General features: G+C 37.2%; 1 protein-coding gene and 1 long non-coding RNA gene across 13 annotated transcripts in view; one reads left to right on the forward strand and one right to left on the reverse strand.

Moving 5' to 3' along the window:
- Positions 1-7,795, reverse strand: part of LOC111739124 — a 42,700-nt gene extending 34,905 nt beyond the window's left edge. Inside the window, exons 1-2 of the long non-coding RNA XR_002780120.1 lie at positions 7,174-7,795; positions 3,438-3,508 (exon numbers count right to left, since the gene is read on the reverse strand). This is a non-coding gene — a long non-coding RNA (uncharacterized LOC111739124). The remainder of the gene's footprint in view (positions 1-3,437; positions 3,509-7,173) is intronic.
- Positions 7,796-7,912: 117 nt separating this feature from the next.
- SLC10A7 (solute carrier family 10 member 7) overlaps positions 7,913-25,268 on the forward strand; it is a 212,761-nt gene continuing 195,405 nt past the window's right edge. For 4 of the 12 annotated variants that reach the window (XM_011359411.2, XM_023530223.1, XM_023530224.1 and 1 more), the window contains exons 1-4: positions 7,913-8,227; positions 12,824-12,906; positions 18,820-18,956; positions 23,693-23,768. In XM_011359411.2, the coding sequence (XP_011357713.1) occupies positions 8,128-8,227; positions 12,824-12,906; positions 18,820-18,956; positions 23,693-23,768 (396 nt within the window). In that variant the 5' untranslated portion in view covers positions 7,913-8,127. Of the gene's footprint in view, positions 8,228-12,823; positions 12,907-18,819; positions 18,957-23,692; positions 23,769-23,992; positions 24,012-24,573; positions 24,736-25,268 lie in introns of those variants that run through there. The other 8 variants (XM_023530227.1, XM_023530228.1, XM_023530229.1 and 5 more) reach the window with 5 other exon arrangements.

Raw genomic sequence — 25,268 nt, forward strand, 5'->3', positions numbered from 1 at the left:
CCCTCTACCCATTCTAATTACACAGCCCTTAAATCAATCAAACAAGTTTATTCTTTCAAACGTGCACCATGTACGTAAGTCTTCAAATCACAGAGACAGAAGGCTCCCCCAATTTCTTGTAGATCTTTGCTCTTTCTTAAATTGGACTTGCAACTCTAGCTGATGCCCCATCTTAGACAACAATCAGATAGCTAGCTATAGTACTTTTCCAAGAGGAGAAAAAAATGCCTTCTGGAGAATTTTAATGTGTTTGGCATTTCTCTCAGGAATATGAAGTGGGCAGCCACTCTGTGAATGATCTTCGACCTGCCCTAGAGGAAGACAGGCATCTATCCTTTCCCCAGAAAGCAACATGTAAAAGAAATTACACAGGTAATTACATATTAATTTTTTTCTGATAATGTACAGTAAAGTTACATATTTCATTTATTTTAAACAACAAAACCTATATTATTCATGCTATTTTCCACACATACATGCTTTTGATTTTTCCCTTTTTATCTCAGTCATTCTTCATTAATGGTGTCAAGTTATATCTTTGTTTTTAGCTTAGCTAGTTTTTCCAAGTGCTTCTGTGATATTGTTATGCACAGTGTTGGCTTTATTTCTTTTCCTCTTTCTATCCTTCATCATTTATTAATGACACAGATTGTGTGATGAAGAGTTGTCAACATTATCATTTTTCTATATTTACAGGTATAATAACTGCATTGAAGTGGATTTGTCATCTAATAGCCTTAAATGATCCCTCTCTCTCGGGCTGCATTTCCCTCCATTATTTACTGTGCCTCCCAATAGCTTATCATCCACTGCTGTCTACTCTCCTCTTTGTCCTTAATTTCCTGAGACAGATTTCCACTTAAGAGACTGAGAAACTATTAGATGGAGAGTTTCCACAAACCACGAGAGAGGTACGTTCACCCACTATAGGTTAAAGAAAGAAAGTCGCATTATATCTTCCATGCTGACAAACCCAGTTGCTATCAATGTAAAGAGAGAATAATCGCATTTGAATTGAAGGAATCTACATGCATAACTCTCATTAACACAAATACAGTAGAAGCTGAGTACCTAAATTCCCATGCAGAGAAAAGAGAAGTGGTTATATTCCTAGTCTAATGTAAGACATGGCTTCCTCTATTTGAGTTGGAATTTTCATAACTATTTAATATTAGTCTGTGAGTTGTTCTAAGGAGAGCCAATATCAAAGAAGAAAGTAGTACTCTGTCTCCTTAACGCATTTTAGCAATGCCAAGAGAAACAGACTACCAGATATTTATTTTGGAAATTAGCTAGCTAGCTACAATATGTTTTCAAATTATGTATTTATGGGTAGTATATTGTTGTAATTGGCAAGGCCATTATATATCTTTATCTTTGCTATCTTTAGAATACAGAAAAATAAGTCAGCATTTCCTTTCATGGTAACATTTTGGAGCTAACAATATTCACTAGTATAAAAAGCATTCTCTGATCAAAACAGTTGCTCTTAAATATGTGTTTGTTCGAAGATTACATGACATGCCAATGATTATGTCCTTATGGATGTTTTCATTTAATTTGTAATTACTTTAAGTGATTAAAAAGAATATGAACGACTTATTTAACTACTTAAAGAAAAAATATAAAATATTACCATGCCCTATGTAATTTTCACAAATTATCCACCAGTAATAAATTACTTGGCTTGATTATTGAACCAAACACTACCATCTAAATTATGTTTCTAGGCACTGTCTGGTGGCTTTTATTTAACTTGTATGAATTGAGTTCTGACTTCCAATCTCCTTATAGGGCCATGCTAAGGCTGAAGAAGTTCTCGATGGAGTCTGTGGGAGTAGACTGAATTAGAAGCATCGTGAGGACATGAAAGTGTTGGTAAGGTTTGGATAAATTATTGCAGCATAAGCAGCCAACGTGAAACATACAGAAACAACTACTTGTTTGATTTTGAACCAAAGAATTAATAGAGACTAAATGTTAAACGTTTCCCTTTTTTTTTTTTTTTTTAATCTATGACTCACATCATATGAGATATGTATCAGGTTCAGAGACTCAGGTGTCTGGTATGTACTTTGTTACTCTGTATACTCTGTATAACACTAAACACTCATGCATATATGACTCCAAACATGCCAAACACTCAGGATATATGCTACCAAATAAGTAAATTGACAGTGTGACATAGAACTGAAACAAGTAAATTGATCCAGGGAAATTTTAACTTCTGACACATGGTGTAATAACAAAAAGAACAACTACGCAAACATTACCGACAATAATTCCCATCACTACCGTCCATTTTTAAACATGTGCTCCTTGCCAGGTAAATACCTGACGAAGGCATTTTGGGGACATAACTCCATGAGGCACTTTTTTACTGATGACGAAACTAAGTCATAGAGAGGTTACATTATTTGCCAAAAGTAAATGGCCAGTGAATGATACTGCCTAAATTTGAAAGCAGTTTCATATTTGTTGAATTATTTGAATAAATGACTAAAATGATTCCAAATCCCACATTTCTTAAGCACTTCCACTAACATGATGCTTCTGAGTTTACCAGCCAGGTCCTGATTGGGTAGTAAGGAGGAACCTGAACGTATAACCATGCCAGGTTTATTTATTATGTGAGTCCTTTTGAATTGGTAAAGAAGATAAGTGACTCATCTGAAGGTCTCAGCTGATGAGAGCAGGGTCATGGCTAGAACCAGATTTTTTGGACTCCTGACCTCGCATAGCTTCCACGTATGACTGCACTTCCATCCTGCGACACCTATTACTTTGCAACAGCCACCATCATCTAGGATACCTTATAACTGTCTAGACCGTGAGTACAGTTAAAAAATGAAAAAACTCACCTTCTGTATCACCCACCGTAACATAAGATACTGTTGTTTTTTTTCTCTACTTTGTACCCTCTGATTCTATATCAACATTTGAGCCAATAATCATTTATCAAATATTTGTTCTATCTCATGGTACTATGTTAGCTGGTGTGCAAGACAGTAAAATGAAAAAACTCACAACTCTTATTCCTGAGAAGCTTCTGATCTAGTCAGAGGAAAGTACGTACACAAATAACTTTATGGTAACTACAACGAAGGAGGAAACACACAAGAGGGAAAGATTATTTCTGGCTCAAGAGAGCAGGAAAAGCTTTCACCAAAGATGTAAGAGAAGCAATATCACCACATTTTTGACACTGGTTATGTTTCTGATATATTTACTCATCATAATAGCCCACAATTATCCCCCATTTTCAGATGTGGAAACTGAGGCCATGTCAAGTGACTTTCCCAGAGTCACTTGGGTATTGCAGTAAGTAGTAGACTTGGTATTTTAACCTGGGTAGTTGGATAGTTGAAAATAAACTCTTAATCACTAAGATATACCGCCTGGGATTCCACTACCCGAGGTTCTGAGGTCAAGCTTACCTAGGTATGAAGACTGATTCTGTCACTTATTGGTCATGGGCAAAACTTTTACCTTCTCTTCATTTTCATATCTGTAAAATGAGGAAAAGAATACTTCTTGTTGTTTGAACGGCCAAATATGGCTGGGAAGTTACCAGAAGAAGACCACCTGGCTAGCCACTAAGAAGATATTTACTGTGGTGGGTTCACTGCCATTCAAGGGCTGTTTCCCAATTTCACAGGCTCAGAAGTCTGACCCTGTCAGCATTCTAGAGCTGACCAAACTCAGGGAGGCTCTCTCACAAGCACAACACCTATTGCGTCCAGGCATAGTGTGGTGAACATATTAAATATTATCGGACTTTCCCAGACCACTTAAAGTAGCCTTCTTGTTACTCTATCACGTGACCTTTTTTATTTTTATCATGGCACTTAGCAGTACTTCTTTTTTAATGTCATTATTGGACCACACAAGGAAAGCTACAATCTTGTCTTTCATTTTCCCTTGTAACCCCAATATCTAGAATAATGCTTTTGTTCAATAAATAACGGTTGAATAAATAACTGAGCATTTGTTCTACGCAAAGCAATGCACATACACTATCCCACTGAGTCTTTTCAACAGGTCAGTGAGATAGAATTCCTATCTCCATTTATTAAACATAAAGTCCATGAGAGCAATCAGAAGATAGACCTGTGTTCTTGGAACATAGTAAACATTCATAAATATTGTAAATGAGCCACACTCAAAGTGATTGACTAACCAAAGTAAGAACTTAAAAGTAAATATTTGCCACATTAATGCCTATGTTTTCCATTATCTGTTGTTGAAGAACCCCAGAGCTACAGAAGCTCTGTTTTCATGAGCTCAAGCCTCCATTCTATCTGCCTCCTGGACATACTTATTTACATGTCCCATTGGCCTTGAACACAAGATATAAACTGACTTTATAATCTCCTCCCCCAATCTACTTTGTAAAGATTCCCTGGCTGAGCGGATGGTACTGGCACTTATCGGACAGATTCCGGGAGTCATTTTAGACTACTTCACATTTCCCCTAAAGATGATTGGTCATTTATTTTTGATTCTTCCTGTTTAACAGTTCTTACACTAATCGCCTTTTCCAGCTCCATTGACTTAGTACTTCTTCCTGAACTATTTGTTGAGACTGCTTCTAAAGTAATCTCTCAAGCAAAACTAGACATGTCATCACTAGCTAGTTTAAAATCCTTCAGTGGCTTCTTATAGTATTTAATAAAATCGAAACCCTTTACCACAACATGAGAGGTCCCACACGATCTGTGCCCTGCCTAGCTCTCCGCCCTTCTTCCTTCGCTGTCCCTTCACTGACCCTTCACTAACTAGTCAGTCTAGCTACCTTGGCCTTTGAATTCCAAGGTGTCAGGCTCTTCTTTGCTGAGCAGTAACTTTCTCCCACTTGCCTGTCATCTTTCAGATCTCAAGGAGGCCTTCCCCAATCTAGATTATTCACGACATCCTATTCTTTTCCTATCTCAATTTGTAATTATATATTTGTTTTTATCTGTCTCCTCTACAAGATTATAAGCTCCTGGGGGCAGGTTTTGTGTCTTTTTTGTTCAGAACTGAATACAAATCACTGACACATGCCTGGCACAGTGTAGAGGCACATTAAATATTTGTTCAATAAACAAGTATAATATTTATTGAATGAAGAGCATCATATGTCTTTTAGAGAAGCATGCTTTCACTTATACAGTTTGGCTGGGATGTCAGGTATAGTGGCAGGGGTAACAAGAAAAAATCGAGGTGATGAGGCAGGGGAAAGAAAAAAATGGACAGGAAAAAATAGAAGAGTGATAGAATTATTGAAGAAAGAGAGTAACGGATAAACGAGAAGGCAGGAAGGGCCTTGTAGTGGGTTGAATGATGGCCGCACCAAAAATAGGTCCACGTAGGATCTCTGGAATCTGTGAATGGTACCGTATTAGTTTCCTAGGGTTGCGTTTACAAAATACCAACTGGATGGCTTACAACAACAAATTTATTATCCCATAGTTCAGGAGGCCAAAATTCTAAAGTCAAGGTGTCATCAGGGTTGGCTCCTTTTGGAGGCTCCTAGGGAAAAGCTGTTCCATACCTCTCTCTCAGCTTCTGGTGGTGGTTTCCAAGCTGAATCCTTGTCATTCTTTGGCTTGTAGACCTATCACTCCAGTCTCTGCTTCAAGCTTCACATGACTTTCTCTTCTTCCTGTCTCTTTTGCGAGTCTTTACATGACCTTCTCATAAGGACACTAATTGTTGGATTTAGGACTCATCTTAATCCAGTATGACCTCATCTTAACTAATCATATCTTTAAGACTTGATTTCCAAATACGGTCACATTCTGAGGTTCCAGATAGACATGAATATCTGGGAAACACTATTCCTAATTTGGAAAAAGGATATTTGCAGATAAATTAAGGATCTTAAAATGAGATAATTTTGGATGATCTGGGTGGGCCCTAAGTCCAATGACAAATGTCTTTATAATAGAGAAACAGAGAAAAGACAAAGAAACAGACAGAAGAGGAGGAGGCAATGTGAAATAGGCAGAGAGTGGAACCATGTGGCCATACAAAGCAAGCCAAGTTATGCAGACAACGACCAGAAGCTGGAATAGGCAGGGAAAGAAGTCTCTTCCTGGAGCCTCCAGAGGAAGGACAGCCTTGCCAGTACTTTAATTTTGGACTTCTGGCTTTCAGAACTACAGAGAATACATTTCTGTTATTTTAAGGCATCTAGTTATAGGTGTTTGTTATAGCAGCTATGGGAAGCTAATAGGGCCTTATAACAGAAGTCACAGTGCACTGCATTGTTTTCCTTTAATTACCATTGACAACAAAACTTTTCCATGAATTAGATTCTGCTATAAGCAGATCAAAGAGTTCTTAGTAAATATGTGAACAGCCATAAAGTTAAACTGGCTCAATTTCTGTAAGCATAATGTTTAATGATCTTTTAATACAAGAACACACCTTCAATGACTGAGATGTATGATTCTTTAACCAAGTGAGAAATTACTCTAAGAAGATAATTGTGTTGTAAACTATCTTTCATGTATCTCCACTTATTTTTTGACTATCTGATAATTAACATCAGATTTTATCATACCTCATGTGTTTTCTCTTTTCAGGCTATTTAATGTCATCTGTGTTTCCCTATTAAGTTCTTTTTATCTTGAGATTCACTTTTGTTATTCTACCTGATAGATAATTAGATGACACTCGTACTGTGTAACCTTCAACTGGGAGCACGACTGCATAAACCTGCTTAGTTTTTGGACAAGTTGTGTCATCAAGATAAAGCTAAATTAATAGAGGATGTCTTTTTCAATCTTTCAGTATTCTCGGAATTAAGGTGTGGCATCATTGAACAATCTCAGAAGTCCCTTCCAAACCTTAAGTTCCATAGTTAAACATTTAACTATTAGATATCAGACTATTTCCAAAATGTCACGCAGTATTTTATTTGGGTGCATAATGGGGAAGTTCATTCATTAAACTATCAATGTCACCGCTTGCCAGAAAACGTTTGAAAGGAGAAACTAGGGGCCGAGCAGAATCTAGCACATGGGGCAATGGAAGGCTGGAGCCCCACTCTACTCAGCCAGCCCCTCATTTTTGCCTCGGGGTCCCTGACCCCTTCCCACAGTGGTCCTGCTGCTTGGGTGGGCAAGCTCTGCCGGTCAAGCTTGAGCACTCACCCACCGCCCCGAAGGAAGGTTTGATTCTCACCTCCCAGTGGGGGTATGAACCCTCGCAGAGTCCTCCCCACTCCCGGCAGGTGTAAGTGAGGCGGCTCGGGGCAGAGCGAGTCCTGCCTGGCCTCGCGGGCTACAGGGGACGCTGGAGGGCAGGGGTCCTGTGGGCTTAGGCGTTGCTCGGCGCCCAATTTTCAACCCATCTCCGCAGCTAAAGCTCTCCCCGCGAGGAAGTCGCTTTTCCGTGCGGATCTCGGAGCACTTCTAACTCCAACGGCTCTGGCGGGGAACTAGGAGACTGAGAGTGACCTCCCCTTCCCCCCCGCGCACACGTCAACGCGGGCGTCGGGGAAGCGTCGTAATGCCTCGAAGAAGCGCGCATAAAAAAATTTTTTTTTTTAAAAGAAAAAAACCTCTGCACCTCGCCGCCGCAGCTGTCGACAGAGAAGTCCCTGCCCGAAGTACATGCTAGCCCTTCCCGCAGTCTCGTGTAGAAGCCAAAGAGAGCCTGTCCATAGATGTGCTCCAGGGGCGCGGACGCTTGTGCCTAAAGGTATGTCAAAGAGGAACCCTTGATGAAGCTAGGTGTCTGTGGCCCCTCACGCTCCTCCCTGTCCCAGTCATTCTTAAGGTCTGCAGGTCTGCAAGCGGCGAGTCCATCAGCCCCACCCGGCGGCCAGACTCCTTTTCCCGATCTCCAGCGCAGGCTGGCCTGGCTCTGGTCGTGTGTGCGTCTATTAGGAGGTGCGTGGTAGTGATGGCGGCGCTCAGTGAGGCTTTCCTGTCACTGGATACTACTACTCCCAGCCCTCCTCGAAGCCGTCTGAGCAACCCCTCGGTCTTCACTTTACAAGTAGCAATTTGACTTGCTCTGCTGCATGTCAAGAGAGACCGTGGAAAGTGTGGAGACGCCCTGGGGAATAAGCGATCGCAGCTTAAAAAGAAAAAAAGCCAAACAAATAAACAAAACCCACCCACCCTAACAAACATGAGGCTGCTGGAGAGAATGAGGAAAGAATGGTTCATGATTGGAATAGTGCTGGCGATCGCCGGAGCTAAGCTGGAGCCGTCCATAGGGGTGAATGGGGGTAAGTCTACTCCTTCGCACGCTCCACCGCGATTCCCACTTCAGAACTAATTTTCGAGTCTTGGAAAGGAGAGGAGACCGTAATTGGGAAGGGTCTGCCTCTCTCAGGAGCACGATCAGCCCAGAGTGTCTTTTGGCCCTTTCGCTGGTTTTTTAATTTGCCAGCCCCGGAGAGGATTTGTAATTAGGAATGGGGCAAAGGATTTAGAACGCGGGTTACCTCTGCCGCGAATAATCGGTGAGTATCTTTAGTATCGAGGAGTCCGGTTGCTGAGAATGAAACTTATTTCTCTTACCCTGAAACTAACATCCTGTCCCACGGGATGCTAGGCTTCCTAGAGGTCCTTATCTATCTGTCTTGGAGTAGACACCATTACCTTGTCTATTTCCGACCCTCCGCCCCCCGCCGTAAAAAAAAAAAAAAAAAAAAGCGGGGGAAGAAAAAGAACAAGGAACACTTCTTCCTCCTCCGACTCAGATATTGTGGCCCACATGTTGGAGAGTGATGATTTGTAGCAGTTGCTGCTGCTCCAGAAACTCCCAAGCTGACTGACACGTTGCACATTTTCATTACAGGACAACACCACTTCCGTGTGCTGTTGGGACTCAGTTGCTTCACTTAGCAGCCTAACAGACAGGCTGTGTTAGACTACGTTTAGTGTGTATTTTGGCAAAGGAATGTAGGCGAACCAAAATCATGCTCAAATATCTGAATAGTGGGAGCCTTGTCATGTGGGAATGGGCATAGGTGGAAATGACTGGAAATATCAATACCTTTTATGCCCCCGCCATCCCTTAGACAATCATGCCCCACTTTTCGTAAACATTAACTGAATTTCTTCAATTCATTGTCTTTTTGGCCTTGTTTGTCAGTTTCCATGTGTATTGACAGGTTTACTACATCAATCATACAACAGGGACAGATAAGGAGAGAAGTGAGCACACACAATCTATTTATGTTAGGAAGTGCTCAGGAGGATATTTGAAATTATTTGTGCTTTGTTGTTAAAACATGATGGAAATGAATGAAATGATTGCTCAGAAGAACAGTTGTTCCTTCTACTGTCTACCTTCAATACCTTCATTTATAAGCAGCTTCAGGGAACATTTAGAAGGAATTACTTGAACAAAGTTTGTAGGGATTAAAACTTTTTGTTTATGTTTTTTTTCCTCTTCTATATTCAACTTAGTACAAAATATGCAGGATATATCATTGAGAATAAAGCTGTTATTTGTGGAGGTTTCTCTCCCTGAAGGTACCAGCTTCTTCTTTGACACAGCCTCTCTTTGAGCTTTTGGGAAGCTTGTGAACATTGATGTTTCAGTTTCTGTCAAATGAGTACTCCCTGTTCCTGCAGTTAGCTGGGTACTAAGAAAGTTAGGGAGTGTCTCTGGTGATCTGGAATGCACACTTTACTAGCTTCACTAGTACACTTTATAGCTTCCGGTGTTAGATCTTTTATTTGCTCCACGTTAAGGTGAAATTGTTACAGGCGGTTGTATGATCTTTAAGTTTAGATCAGCAGGGCCTGGGTTTGGTAAAATACCTTTTATCTTACATTCCAGGGGTGCTCTGTGGAAAGAGGGTTGTGGAATGCTGAATCACTTCCCTAAGGCTTTCCTCCAGTAACATATGTGAGATGGATTCTGTAATCTTATTTTTTTAAGTAGGAAAAGTTTTGGTAGTCTTCAATTTGTTAAGATGCTTACTTCACCTTTACCTGGGTCAATACCTTAAAGAATACACTCTTATTTTTTAGTGTAAGACTTCTCTTAAAGTATCAACCTATGATCTGAACCTCCCTTTAAAAAAGGTGAGTTATGTATGGTAGGGAATTTTTAAATGTGGGAATCCTAAAATTAAAGATGTCGAATGACTTTCCAAATGGTAAAAAGTATAATGGGTACTAGCTTAGGTAATTTAATTATTAATTCACGGGGTTTTTTACTCAGTTACATTTAATTTTTAAATATATAGAAGAAGGTTGAAAATAAAGAGCCACAGTAGATGTAAATGTATATAGATTCTGAGATGTCAATAATCTGTCCCACTGTGACCCAGAGAAGCCCTTGAACTATGCACACATTAGAGTTTACTGTAGTTCAACCCCGCGCTAGTCATTCTCAGGAAGAGAAAGGTTTACTTTTTTGGAGGTATAGAATAAGTTTCTCATTTCTACCTGCATCTTAAATTATTCCCAGTAATAACACATAAATCCTAAGAAGGAAACTGCCTTGTTTTTCCATTAAAAAAAAATCATAATCAGAAACATGCTATAAACTTAAGTATATTAGCAAGAATATCTTAGATTAGTTTTAGAAGTGAAGTTTACTTTAGTGATGAATAGATTTTATGAAATGGCAATAATTCCTTCCATTCTTAAGTGTTCCAGATCACCCCCCTCCCCTGTCCCCACCCTGGGCCATTAAAAAGGATGAGTTTTGGAGCTCCGAAATTGCTTCATTTTTTTATAGCCAATTTGTCTTTTGATTTTGCTACCTCATTTCATTTTCAATGATAAACATTTATTTTTGCTTTTGTTTAAAGGAAAAATTAAAACTTATATTTCCACTTTAGCCTTATAGTCATCTTAAGATCTAGATCTGGTTATTTTGGTAAGGAGGAGGATATAATCGTTACCTTGGAGAGGGCCAGATATCATTTTTTTATTGTAGTTTCAACTTTCACCTCATTGCAAATATTCACCGAGTTTTTATTGCAGCCCTAGGTGACTTCTAGTTCCACATTCACGAGTTGAGTGGTCTATTAGCATTTCAGTGATGTGTCTCAAAGGGGCTTTAGGTTTCTCCAAATTAGAATGAATTCCTCCTACCATTTTAAAAGGTCTCATGTAGGAGGGCCTGGAACATAAGAGAATTTGATCTTCATTTCTTTTATCTACTGATATACTACAAATGCCTAAGATATAGTAGCTGCTCAGTAAATATTTGTTGACTGAATGAATGGTCATTTTTCCTGAGCTTAGAATTGAGAAATATCTGTAGGTATGGTGGAGAGTTACAAGGAACAGAGGAGCCACGAATACATCCTGTTATTTTGCTTAAAGGGCTTCTTAGTTTCTTAGGACTGCCACAACAAATTACCGCAAACTGGGCAACTTAAAACAACAGAAATTTATTTTCTCACAGTTCTGGAGGCTAAAGTCTGATCAAGATGTCAAGAGAGCCATGTTCTACTGAAGGAAGGATTCTTTCCTTGCTTCTTCTAGCTTGTGGTAGCTGCTGGCTATCAGCGTTCCTTGGTGATAAAACCCCTTTCTCTGCCTCTGCCTTCACATGAGCATGTTTCCTCTGCATGTGACAGTGTCCAAATTTCCTTCTTCTTATAAGAACACAGTCATCGGATCAGGCCCCACCCTAATCCAAGAAGAACTCATCTCAATTTGATTATATTTGTAAAGACCCTGTTTCCAGATAAGATCACATTCGCAGGTTCTGGGTGGACATGAATTTTGGGGGATACTATGCAGCCCAGCACAAGAAGGTTGAATAGAATGTCAAATATGAGACGATCTCAGATTTTAAACTGTTTGTGTTTGCCAGGGTTTCTCAACCTTGGTACCACTGACCTTTTGGACGTGATAATTCTTTGCGGTGGGGACAGCTTTCCTCTGCCTTCTAGGACATGTAGCGGAATTCCTGATCTTCTAGATGCCAGTCGCACCCCCTGCCCCCTGAGTTATAACAACCAAGAACTTTCTATACATTGCCAAATGTCAATGGGGGATAAAAATGCTGTTGCTGGAGAATTACTCGTATGTAGGTATAAAATGGCATTTTTTCAGAACTATATCTTTTATAAGAATGCTGTTCGGTGGTTAGCACATTAGATCTTTAAGCCAATTGTGTACAAGCCACAAAAATAGATAAATGTTAGGATTGCTCCTATTGTACTCATAACGTTAATGCATCTGGGATGATGCCAGCCTAACTCCAGAGAGGATTTTCTGGAGGACAAAGATCCAGCCTGTCTGGTTCACTATAGTATGCCCAGGGCCAGGCACAATTTCATAATAATTATAGTTTTAACAGCATATTGTTAGGTACTCTATAACTCTATCTACATTATCTTAATCACATAGTTAAGTGCTCAGTAAATATTTGTAGATCGAATACTCTTGGAGAGAACTGAATGTATGCATGAATACATGCTTTTGTTTCTGGTATCCTAGAAGAAATAAAATAATATTTGCTAAAGAGAAGGGAACTTCTCCCATTGATTCTCTCCTTTTGGTTTAGGGAATTTTATTTGTTATATAGGCACTGATACTGTGGAAGATATAATGAAGACCTATCTTGAAGGATGTTGACGTGAGAGCAGAGTTTATTTTTGAGTTTCTTTTTATTCTTCTGGTCTAAGGAGACTGCTGAGCTGGACAGCCATGGTCTTTGCCTTCTGGAAACTCCTCTCTGGAATTCGACTGCATCACAGCAAATGCTTAACCCTGTTAAGACAGTAGTCTACTATGACCAACACTAAGATTTAGAGTACCATTTGCCCTTCTCCAATGAATTTGTCTTTTATACCCAGCTATCTACTGGAAATTCTAACAGTAACTCATTTCTCTCTCTTTAGGACCACTGAAGCCAGAAATAACTGTCTCCTACATTGCTGTTGCAACAATATTCTTTAACAGTGGACTATCATTAAAAACAGAGGTACTGTCACCTGTGGGGCACATGAAAAGCGAGGAGAAAAATTTAGTCTGTACTTAATATTTTGAAAGATCAGAATCCTTTTGTGAAGCCATGTGTAGCTATAGTCTGAAGGCTTCACTATAACAAGATCATTTGGACTTCAGGCAGAAGACTTGTGTTTTGTACCTACATAATATAGAAACCCTATAGTTGAGCAGCATGGCCCCTGGGGATGTTATAATGAGTAAGTTTTTAATATGGCAACTGAGGTGAAGCATCTAGTTCAGGTCTTCCTCAGGTTATGGTGGTAACTGCTGTGGCACATTTAAGCTGTTGATGTTTAGATCGTTTCCATAACTTTGTGGATCATCTTTTGTTCCCAGGACTCACGCTGCTCAAAGTATATTCTTTGTTAGTATATCTATTAATAGATTTTTTAAGAGAAATATTGGTATTTTTCATACTAAGTCAAAATCTATCATGAAGACATACAGGTAATGTTATTTACTAATCCAAATGTCACTGAACATGGGATTCCTTGTAATTAAAGAAATCCAGACATTTTTACATTTGAGATAAGAATGAATAGAATTTATGATTTCCTTTTGACTTATAATGGAAGAAAAAAGAGCAGAAAATCCCCATTTCCTTTTGAAGAAATTACATAGAGTTTTAAAAGTTGTCATTCATTCGAAAATGCTTATTCTTATACAGATAGGGATATCTTACTATATAAGAAAGATTTTTTTTTTTTTGGAAATGGTTTTAAAATTTAAAATTCTATTTCTGCATCCTATCTTGCCTTTATTTAAAGTTTCTTTCTTTTAAATGTGCTTTGAAAGAAGACTAAATTTAGTTACCTTCTTTTTTTATCATCATGGAAAAAATATGGTTTTACTAAATTTATGTATTTGTAGTTATCAGGTTGGTATAAATCTTTTTATTGAGGGCATTTCCGTATAGATGGGATGCATGTGTAGTGTCTGTGACAGATAAATTGTGTCTCAAGAATTCTAAATATTCTTGCTGATTATTGGTCTTCTGAAAATAACTGCCATGGATAGGAATTCCTAAATATGTCAAATTCCAGTTTTTAGAAATTATATTGATATCAAAGGGCTATGATTAGTGCTTAGAGGGCACAGTCTTTTCCCATCAACACCAGAGTGCTGTTGGTTCTCAAAGGTGAGATACAATGGTAGACAAAGATACTTGCTACTCCTGTGGTGCTGGTCTGATCATCCTTGAAGGTCTTCCTGCTGGCCTTGGCTAATGCTCTTGGTGGAGCAGCTGCCTTACTCAAGTCCTCTACTTGGGGTGTTGCTCTAACTACATCCCCTGGTGGCTGCTTAATGGCTATAGCTGTTACTTATGCCATGGGAAATCTGGCAAGAGAATTGATTCTCTCCTTAGCTTCTTAATGCTATTCTGTAAAGCAGCCAACTTCATAGGATGCAGGAGCTGAAGAAGGAATGTCACAGCTATCAGCATTTCTCTAAGGACTGAATTCTTCCTTAAGCACCTAGGAAAACCTTCAGAGTCATCCAACTAATTTGGATCTAATGCTGAAATGCCTTGATTCTGTGCTTTCTTACAGTATCTAAGTAGCCATCACAGCAATTTTCTCCATGAAAGGCCCTTTTGAAACTAATACATTAAGTCATTTTCAAGATCCATTTAACTTAAGATGCCCTAGATTGCATCATTGTGTAATGTTAAACTATCTCTAAGCCCTGCTAATTTCCTGGGCAACTGAACAGTTGTAAATTAGAAGGTAGCAATCTTGTTTTTATTTGTTTTCTAGTTAATAATCTTAAATTAATTTCAGCTGGGACTACCGTTTTCATATCCTGTTAGGTCCTAGCGCATTTTTGCACACAGGAGACAGTAAATTATTATTGACTTGAGTTTATTTGAGCATTTACAGTGGTTCCATTTGAGTTTGATTCATATCGACATTTCATGTACTATTACCCATATATTGATGTAATTATAAAATACATTGATGTGTATTCTAAAATTTGTTTTGCTCACTTATTGAAATTATAAATAACTTAAAACTTCATGCTATAAAGATTTAGTGCTAAATCTTCTAAAATACCCGTTGAAATGGTTTCTGAAATTTTGTTGTACTAAAGTGAAATAAGATCATCTTTGATATATATTTTGTATTTAGCTAACTTCAAACATACAGTTTCAAAGGATTTGTCACTTAACACACCATTTAAACAAACATCTATCAAGTGGCTATGATGACATGGCACTGTGCTCAGGACCCCAAAGGGTCCTGAGTAGAGCAGAATATACAGGTTTTTCCTTATTTTTCTAAACAGATTACTTTTTAAAATCCTGTTTGCTTAGAAGTAAATATAGTAAATTCTAAACTCAGGTCTCATGCTACTTGTTTCCAGCACAGAGCTATGAAGCTGACTCTCAGAAACTGAATCAAATAAAGGCCAAATGAGGGTTAGAAGGGAAATTGGTATGTGATGAAAATATTTCTAGATCCCAGTCAGAGCCCCTAATTTTAAACAATTCTTGATACTTTCAGTGAGACTCTGGTATAATCAGTATGTGGAGTATCTCCTTAAGTTTTTTTGAATTTGACTTGTATTACAAGTTGAATAAACAAAATGTCATGCAGGATCAATTTTTCAATTATTCATGATAGCATTTATTTCAGTATGTGGCCCTAAATTCTACATTTACTTATAGAAGAATACTATTTTGGATTTCCTCGTGTTACTTGCTTTTTCTTTTCCAGTGTTACCTTATTTTCTTATTAAGGTTATATGAAGAAGATCTTATATAACACTGGGTTTTTGTGACAGTCTTGAGTATCTTTCTTAGAAACACTTCATGTCTATTATTTCCCTGTTGTTAAGAGGCCCCTTATAACCCAGAGCAGCAGGCTCTCATGATTCATTTCACCGGGTTCTTTACTGTTCCATTATTTTGATGTAATATCAATTGTTTCTAATTGTCATTCGTTAGGTCAGCTGGTATTCTCTAACTACATTTTATTTTTTTATAACTTTTTATGATTACAAAAGTGGTATTTCCTCACTGAAGAAAGATTAGAAAGAATAAAAATAACTATTAACATCTGTGTGTGTTTTAGTCTTTTTTTCTAAATATATTTTTTACATATAGAAAATCTATTTTTTAAATTGTATATATGTAACTGTATATATACGTACTTGCATATGTATATACGTATATATACACATATATAATCTTATTTTTCTATGACATTGTATAATAATAATTTTTCATATAATTTAATATTTTTATTTAATTTGTCTTTATGTACATTTAAAATAAGATAATTGACATTTTGTTTACTTTTATGAACATAAATCAAAAGGTACAAAAGTATGTATGATGAGAAGTGTTCTTTTTACCCCTCTGCCAGATAACTAGTTCTCTTCTGTGGAGACAACCAACGCTAACAGTTTTTGTGTACCTTTCCTGAGGTATTCTATGGAAAACATAAATATCCTCCCTTTAAACTAAGGTATTTTATACTGTTTACCACCTTACCTTATTTTACTCAAAAAATATATCTTGGGGATTATTTCATATCAACACATAAAGAATTCTCTGTTTCTTTTTGTATGCTGAAAAATATTCCATTTTGTGAATGTGTCATGATGTATTTTCCTAGTCCTCTATTGAAGGACATTTAGGTAATTTATAAGGTTTTGCTATTAGAAACAAGATGCAAAGAATAACCTAAAAATATGCCATTTTTCACAGTTGGGAGCATATGTGAAGGGTTAATTCCTAGAAGTGGAATTGCTAGGTCAAATGATACCTGTAGTTTAAGTTGTGATAGATATTCCAAGTCCTTGGAATGGCGGCCAGTGCTAAATAAATATTTATTGAATGAAGAAATGAGTTGCATGTTGCTGTCCATAGGTTATGCCAATTTACAGTCTTATTGGTTAAGGAGGAAGAGACCCTGTACTCCTACATCCTTGTCGACAGTTTTAACATGGTTTTTAATAGCTCTTAACACGGTTTCATCTTATGTTTGTTTAGTTAGTCTCTCATCTTTGGATGTTTAAGTCATTTCCAGATTTGACCGTAATAGGTAATGCTGTGAGGATCAATTCCATGTATGAATGCTTGTAATCATTTTTTATATCCTTAGGATAAATGCCTAAGCATAAAATTTTGGGATCCATGAATATAAATTTTATTATAGCCCTTGATCTATATTCCCAAATTACTTTTCAGAAAAGTTCATACTGTTTTATATATCTAAGATATATATGTAAATGCCTTAATTATGATATTCCGGCTAACCATTTTATTATAATTTTTAAAAATAAAAAACACTGATATTTATTGGTATTTACTGAATGCCTCTAAGTATACCTGAGTGAGATTTGGTTTCAAGACTGCTAAGAGTTCTTGGAACTGCTGATATTCATGTTTTTTGAAGTGAAACTTCCAATTCAGGATAAGAATGGCTCCTTTTCTCTTAGCTCTGATCCATGGACCTAGAAGGCCTCTGGTCTGCTCAGTGTTCCCAATTGCCCTCCATTAGACCCAGATTGCCAGAAGTTCCTTAGATGTCATCAAGAACACTTTCTGACCAAACTGGAACTGCTGTGTGTCTTCACACAGGGAGATAAAAACAGTGAGAGCCAATGAGACAGATCTCAGAAAGTGGTGATCAGTGAATGAATCCGAGTTAACCTACTGTTTATTAAACTATAAACTATGCCTAACGTCTCGAGGCTGAGGATCTCTTGAATGTCTTCCTAACACTACAGTGCTATGCTTCTAACCAGTGAATCTCTGGCATCTTTGAATATGCTTTAATGACTGCCTGAATGTTTTATATAAATTGTCTACTACTTTCTGTATTTGTTTTATTTTCACTGAGTGAGCACATAAGTCAAAGAAATTCAAATGCAGATGCTTGTTAGTACATAGTTAAACCCCAAAGTCTAGCTTAGAATCTTTTTTTAAGCTGTGAGACTCATAACGTGTGTCTGGTTTGTCATGTTTCGCGGGAATTATTTCCCTCTCGCGGCAGCAGTATGGCACAGGGGAAGAAGCAGGCGTGGATTTAATGGGTTTGATTCTGATCTTCACTGTATAGTAGCTCTCAGTCTCAATTTCCTCATCTGTAAAATACGGATAATAATATCTACCTAATGGGGTTGTCATGAGGATTAAATGAGATAACATAAATAAAGTAGCAAGTTCAGAGCATAGCAGATAGCTGATATCTAGTAAATGTTAACAAAGAAATCTAGTGAGTAGATTTTGGGGAAAAAGCTATTGTGAATTATAGAATGTTGGGGAAAACAGTTTAAAAAATTGTGATTTGTGTGTAGATTCAGTAACATCTTGCCAAACTGAGGCCTCACTAGTTTTGGTGAATTATCATATTTAATTAAAATGTGATAGGTCCTGCTAAAATTTTTAAACAAAATTATTTTTTATGTAATTAAACGTACTTGTTTGTTTATAGTGTCAATAAACCTCAAATCTATTCTGGTGTAAAGGTAGTTAGCTTAGTCTTGGTCCAGAATTTTACAAATCTGAACTGTTATTGTGTATTGTGTATTCAAAAGAAATTAGAATAGTTTAGAAATTTTATATAAAAATCATAATCTTCATGAATAACTTCATAATCTTCCTCAATAACTTTAATTAAAGTCTGTCTCATGCATATGCTTATAGTAAAAAAATTGTAAAATAACTTCAACTTGATGGATTTTAACTAAATTTATTATGGTGATCATTTTGCAATATATAAAAATATCGCATCATGTTACATAGCTGAAACTCATACAGTGTTCTATGTCGATTGTATCTCAATTTAAAAAACTAATTCCTGTGATGTTATGCTAGTAGCAGTCTCTCTTCAGAAATAGTTTTCTTACTTTTGTTATTCCATGTCCATTTTTGCAGGAGCTGACCAGTGCTTTGGTGCATGTAAGACTGCATCTTTTCATTCAGATCTTTACACTTGCATTCTTCCCAGCAACAATATGGCTTTTTCTTCAGCTTTTATCAATCACACCCATCAATGAATGGCTTTTAAAAGGGTACGTTTAAATATTTTGAAGGTTCTACTTTTGATGGGGTATCTCTAGTAACATTATTGTTTCTGTGGCAACTATATACAAAAGAGCTTGTGTTATATCTTACAAGGAAATCAAAACACTTAACATTATTATTATCTTTTAAAATGATAATGTTTTTATGAAGGTGGTTCATTCAAGAATTTTATAACAGAATATTAAAATATACCCATATGCTTGATCTTAAGATTCTAGGATGGACAATTTTCTAGGAATTTAAAAGATTTATGTCGGGAGATAAATGGAAGGGATTGGAGGATGTAAGATCTGTATGCATGTGTGTAATGTAGGCTGTCAATTGGGTACTTCAATTTTTGCAGTTTTTCTTACCAAATGTATACAAGTAATAATAGCTGAGTATAATACATGCTTTTAAAAATGTGTAGGAAATAAAAAACTATATATATAGTTTTTCACTTTTTCACTTGTTCTGTTTTGAGTTCGATAGGATAATTGAATTAACAACAGATATATTTTTTGTTAGTCTTTTTTTCCCATAAAAAGTGTTGCCATATTTATTAAGAGGATTTAATGATTTTTAAAGATCATTTGAATTAGTCTAAAACTAACCACATTTTAGCATCATGGAAGATAGCTAAAACACTTAAAGCCCAAAGACTGCATTCTGACCCTGTCCCTAACTTGCTATGTGACTTTGAGGAAAGGCATTTAGTAATTTTGAACCTCAGTATCCCAGTCCATAAAATGAGGATAATCACACTTTTACTGCCTGCTTAATAACAATGTTGGAGATATCAACTGAGGTCACTTATTAATTCACTCACTTAAGTCATTTATTTAGCTCCTACTATGTACCAGGGATTATTATAGGTTTTAGAAAAATAACAGTGAGCAAAATTGGCCAAGAGCCAGTTTTGTGTGTGATTGTCAATAAACAAGTAATAGATGATCAAGATAGAGATAAGTGATATGAAGTAAACAATATGATATGGTTGAAGGTGGTCGGGTGCACAGGCTGGTGATTAATTTAGACTGCAGAGTTCTGGGGTGGGGGCAGAATGTTCTAGGCAATGGAAACAGAATGTTCAAGGGCTCCAAGGCAGGAACAAGCCTGATGTGTTCTAGACTCAGGAAAGCAACCATGATGTCCAGAGCTCAGTGACAGACAGGATGAATAATATGACTTGGAGGTGGAAATGTAGCCAGGACCTTCAGAGCCCTGTAGGCTGTGGTAAAGCATTCAGATTTTATTCTGAGTGTTACAGGAAACTACTGGAGGGATTTAAAGGAGAAAGTGGTATTGTCCGATTTATATTTACAAATGATTCTCATGGCTACTGTGTGGAGAATAGATACTAGAAAGGCCTGAGAGAAAGCCAGGGGACCAGCTTGGAGGCTAGTATGGTGTAGCAGTGCAGTAGGGAGAAATGGATGTGTGATGGGTATATTTTTAAATTAGAGCTCTCAGAACCAATGGGTGGATAGGATATGGAAGGAATCAAGGATGACTTTTAGATTGGGGGCATGAGCCATTGGGTAATTGGTGGCATCATTTACTTAGCCAGAGAAAAATAAGTTAGGATGAGAGGGGAAAATCAAGAATGCTGTTTTGGCCAAATTGAGTTTGAGAGAATGAACATAAAATTTTACTAAAAAGCATAAAAAGCCACAAATATAATGACATCATTTTAGAGCAACAATGTATGATGCGTATTATGAACCAATAATTACCAAGTATCTGCCATGTATAGAGCACTCAAGAAATAGGAAAGTGTTAACTTATTTTGCTTCTATTCAAGGAACTTCCAATTTAGCGGGATATGTAAGACATATATATAAAATAGTAACCAAGCAAAATGGGGCAGCATATGATTTGTCAGATTAATGATGTAATAAATTAAAGGGTAAGAGTTTCAGCAAGGATTGTGTACTCCTAAAGTAGAGAATTAAAATATGAGGCATTAGTGGGAGAAAAGATAAAAAGTCTCCAGAAGGCCAGAACTACTGGGCTCAGGAGTTTGAGTTTGAATCTATAAGTGACAGAGAGTTCTTAAATGTGCCGAACAAGAGAACATGCTAAAAAGTGGTCGTTAAGGAAGAGCGATCTGATTGTACTGGGTGTATAGGAAGAGTAGAGCAGGGCCTGCAGTCTCAGTATGCTAAGGAAAACAAGCAAATAATTCTCTGCTCAGGATATTAAACCTCAGGAGTACAAACTTAGCCTAACTCGCTTAGGGAAAGCTCTCTTAGCTCACTTTTTCTCCTTTCCCCTCCCCAACATGAGAATACACACTTAGTATGTTAACCTGAGAGAGCTGCAGCCTCCTGTCAGGATCCATGTGAAGCCATTGGAAATAAATATATTTTGAGCACACACTCCTTACCTGGCACAGAGACCATTCAGTGGCATTTCGAAATGTCTAGACTTGGGCGAAAAGAGTTTGAAGGGGACAATGGCGACAGTCATTGGAAAGAGTGGAAAGTTGATTATGGTGATTGATTGATTGATTGATTGGTAAGAAGTGAATGCTGACACATATAACTCCAAAGTTTCAAACTGAATCATTAGGGAAAAACTGTCCCATTGACAGCAAAAGGTAAATTGAGAGGCAACTTGATTTTTAAGAACATATATAAATTCAACATTAGACATGTTTAGTTTGAGGTAGGAGTTATAGGCAGCTACAAACTTAGGAATGGATGTTAGGGCTAGAAATGTAAATTTGAAACTATTCTTACAGATTCAGATATGAAAATAATATTGACACAAACACAGGAGAGACAACAAAAAATTAGAATGGGCAGGTTTAAAAGACAAATCAAATTGATGAGATACTATGGTAACCAAAAGAATAGAGTGCTTTGGGAAGCAACAAGGTAAAGAGAATGAATATGAGAAAAAGGATGTTGGATTTGGTGATTAGGAGATCACTGGTTATTTTTAAGGTTACTACTTTTACTAGTACAAGGGACATAAGTCAGATGGCAGGGGAGTAAAGAGAGAATGGCCTTGGGGTCGTGGAGGTGGAGTGCTCTTTAAAGGTCAACAGTGAGCCACAGTGAAAAAAATAGGATTATATTTTGAGGAGGCAAACTTAACTAATTTTGAGGTTCATTATCTACATTTATGTTTTCAGTCTTCTGCCTCCTTGAAGGTAGGAATGATGTCTCGTGCTTTTCTTTACACCCTTGTGTAGTTTCCTACCTATAGAAGGCATATGTATTCCATGAATAGTTTAGGGATTTTTCTTTTTAAGGTAGGGAGAGATCTGCTTCTTTGTAAATAGATGGGAAGAGGCCAGAAGAAAGGGAAAGAATGAAAAAGCTAGAAAAATTGGCCCTGAGAGGCCCTTTCCCTAGTAGTATTGGTGGAAGAGGAGGGAGAGCGAAAGCAGAGAGGCTGGAGGAGTAGTAAGGATAAGTCTCTGACCCTGGATTCCAGAATAAAAGTTTAACCCTAGACAGTTGACTCTGTGAGTTTGGGCAAGTTATTTAACTTCTTTCTTAACTTCAGTTTTCAGTAAAATGAGAATAATAATAGTATTTATCTTAAATAGTTGTGAGGAATAAATGAGTAAAGTGTCTAGACTAGTACCTACTACAAATAGTAAATGCTCATTAAGTATTTGTGATGATGATAGTGATGATAAGGAAGGCTCAGAGATTGGAAATTCATAATTGGATAGACTGATATTATTTGGGAAAATAGTCCTTAAAGGGAGATCACATTGAATTGATTTGAACTAGAAATTCCATAAAAAGGTGTTTTCTTATGTTTTCTATCCAAATGAATTTATTTTTTCTTATTTCAGAGCTAATGTAAATTCATAACATAAAGTTTAGATAATACATTATTACAAAAGTGAATAAAAATTATTGTAATCTTGAATTCAAAATATTAGTCAGATACTCTGTGCCCTCTATTCTGTTTGAATTTTTCACTTTAGTCAGGCCAGCTCCTCACTATCCCCAGAATGTATATTCTGTATGAAAGCTGAGTAAGTTTTTTTAACTTTAGTGCTTAGGTTTACTCCATTTTGTACTTAGATGTAGCTCCATTTACTTGTTATCCAATGTATTTTCTGTCCTAAACTAAGAGAATAGACTTTTTGTTATAATTTGGGTAATAAAAGCCAAATTTAGAATAGACAGTAGAATTTACTCCAGAATCTGAATCCAAAAAGTATATGATTGTATCATGGCTGTTTCTACAATGATATTACAACATGAAAATGTCTTTCATGAGAAGAAAGTTTGACAATTGTTATTTTATAGAAGGGAATCAGCAAATGTAAGCTTGTGTTTTGTTACATATTTTCGAACCTTGGAAGTGGTTTTAAAATTTTACTTTTGCCAAAAGACTCTACAAAATAGGTAAGGAAGACATACATGAAAATAACTTAAGACTGTATACACTTACAAAGTGATTGACCATTTTGCTTATCTTTCATGACTACACTTACTATAACATGACTGTTTTAAAAATTATATAATAAGAGCTTAAGTAATTTTTAAAAATCACCGAAGTTTGTGAATGGAATGAGAGCTTTCTCGTGCATTTGCAGTGTCCTCTAAGCCATGTGGCGACATGCAGAATTGTCTAAACTCAACAGAGCATGCACATAATTGCTCTCCTCTTTTCATTTACTCAGCTCTGCAAATTTTAGAATGAACATAGTGAAAACTATTTACGACTGAAAAAACCTACTATTTATAACTTCATTTTTTTCCTTTTTCAGTTTGCAGACTGTAGGTTGCATGCCTCCCCCTGTGTCTTCTGCAGTGATTTTAACCAAGGCAGTCGGTGGAAATGAGGTGAGTCATAGGGCTGACTTTATTTAGACCTGCGTGGGGGCTCTGCTTTTATTTTCTATTCTATTTTATGACGAAGACACATAACCATAGCAGCTTTTGAAAGAAGTGGGTGCATTCATATGTTAGGATGATGCTAAAATTAATGATAATGAGTGGAATTTAGGATTTCTAAGAGAAGAGTGAGGGAAGTGTTTGAAATAGAGATGGTGATTTTTCTACTTCAGTGAGAAATTAGGAGACAGAGGACAAGGAATCCAAGGAAAGGACTTTCCATCCAAGACTCAACCTGAGGACACCTGCTATGACCGTTCTTTAGTTCTTAAAAAATTTGTAACAAAATAAATTCGTGGAAAATGGGCTGGTATAAGTTTAATGGCGAGTGAAAATGATTTTACAAAGGTGAAATGAGGACATGTTTCTAAAATAAGTTCAAAGAAATTATCCCGCTGCTTGGGGACTGGAACAAAAGAAGAGTCCATGTCAGGAGCTACTTAGAGGTGGTTCTTCTAGGTCGAAAGACCCTCTGTCTTCATACTGAGGGACTTTGCTTTGTAGCAGCATATTCCTCCTTTTCCACTTATATCCATCATTCAGGAAAGAATGCTATCGAGAGAGGGAAGATGTTAGGGGTTCCCACTTCAATTCATTCTGAGGATTTTGCTTTCTCAGCATCTGTTTTCATTTTCATCTACTTTATTCCAAAAATATTTCTTGATCGCCTACTATATTCTAGTCTTTTGAAGTATTATCGATATACCATAAACTGCAAACATTGAAACAATTTAATGTTTTGACCTACGTCTAGACCTCTGAAACCGTCTCCACAGTCAGGGGAGTGAGCACACCCAGCCCTCTGACGAGTTTCCTGTGCGGCTCGGTCCCTCCCTCCCGGCCTCCCTCGCACCCTCTTCCCCACGCAACCACTGACCTGTTTTCTGTTGCTATAGATTAGTTTGCATTTTCCAGAGTTTTGTATAATGAAATCATACAGTGTGTACTCTTTTTTTTCTTTTGTCTTTTTTTACTCAGCATAATTGTTTTGAAATTCACCAAAATCGTGTGTATTCATTCCTTTTTAATCGCTGACCAGTATTACTTTGTGTGGATATACCACAGTTTGTTCCATTCACTTGTTAATGGATGTTGGGCAGTTTCTCCTTTACAGCTATGAACGTTTGCATACAAACGTTTGTATGCAAGGCATCTTAACACAACAAAAACACAAACTCTTGATCTTGACCCATATGGCTGACATTACCAGTGTTTACCAATCTCCAGTTCTCCTCCCCTTCAGGGCACATGCATGAAAACACATGGTACAGCCACATGACTATGGTACAGCCACATGACTTGTTCTGGAATGTGAGCAGAAGTGCCATGTATCACTTTCAACCTGGACAGTGAAAAGCCCATTTATGCTTCTCCAATCCCTCTCTTCCCCTGCTATGGCAACTGAAGCTGTTATGTTCCACCTAGATGGTGAACCTCTAAGGCACGAGT

Source organism: Pteropus vampyrus, unplaced genomic scaffold (assembly GCF_000151845.1).
Source record: "Pteropus vampyrus isolate Shadow unplaced genomic scaffold, Pvam_2.0 Scaffold47, whole genome shotgun sequence".
Lineage (NCBI taxonomy): Eukaryota > Metazoa > Chordata > Mammalia > Chiroptera > Pteropodidae > Pteropus > Pteropus vampyrus.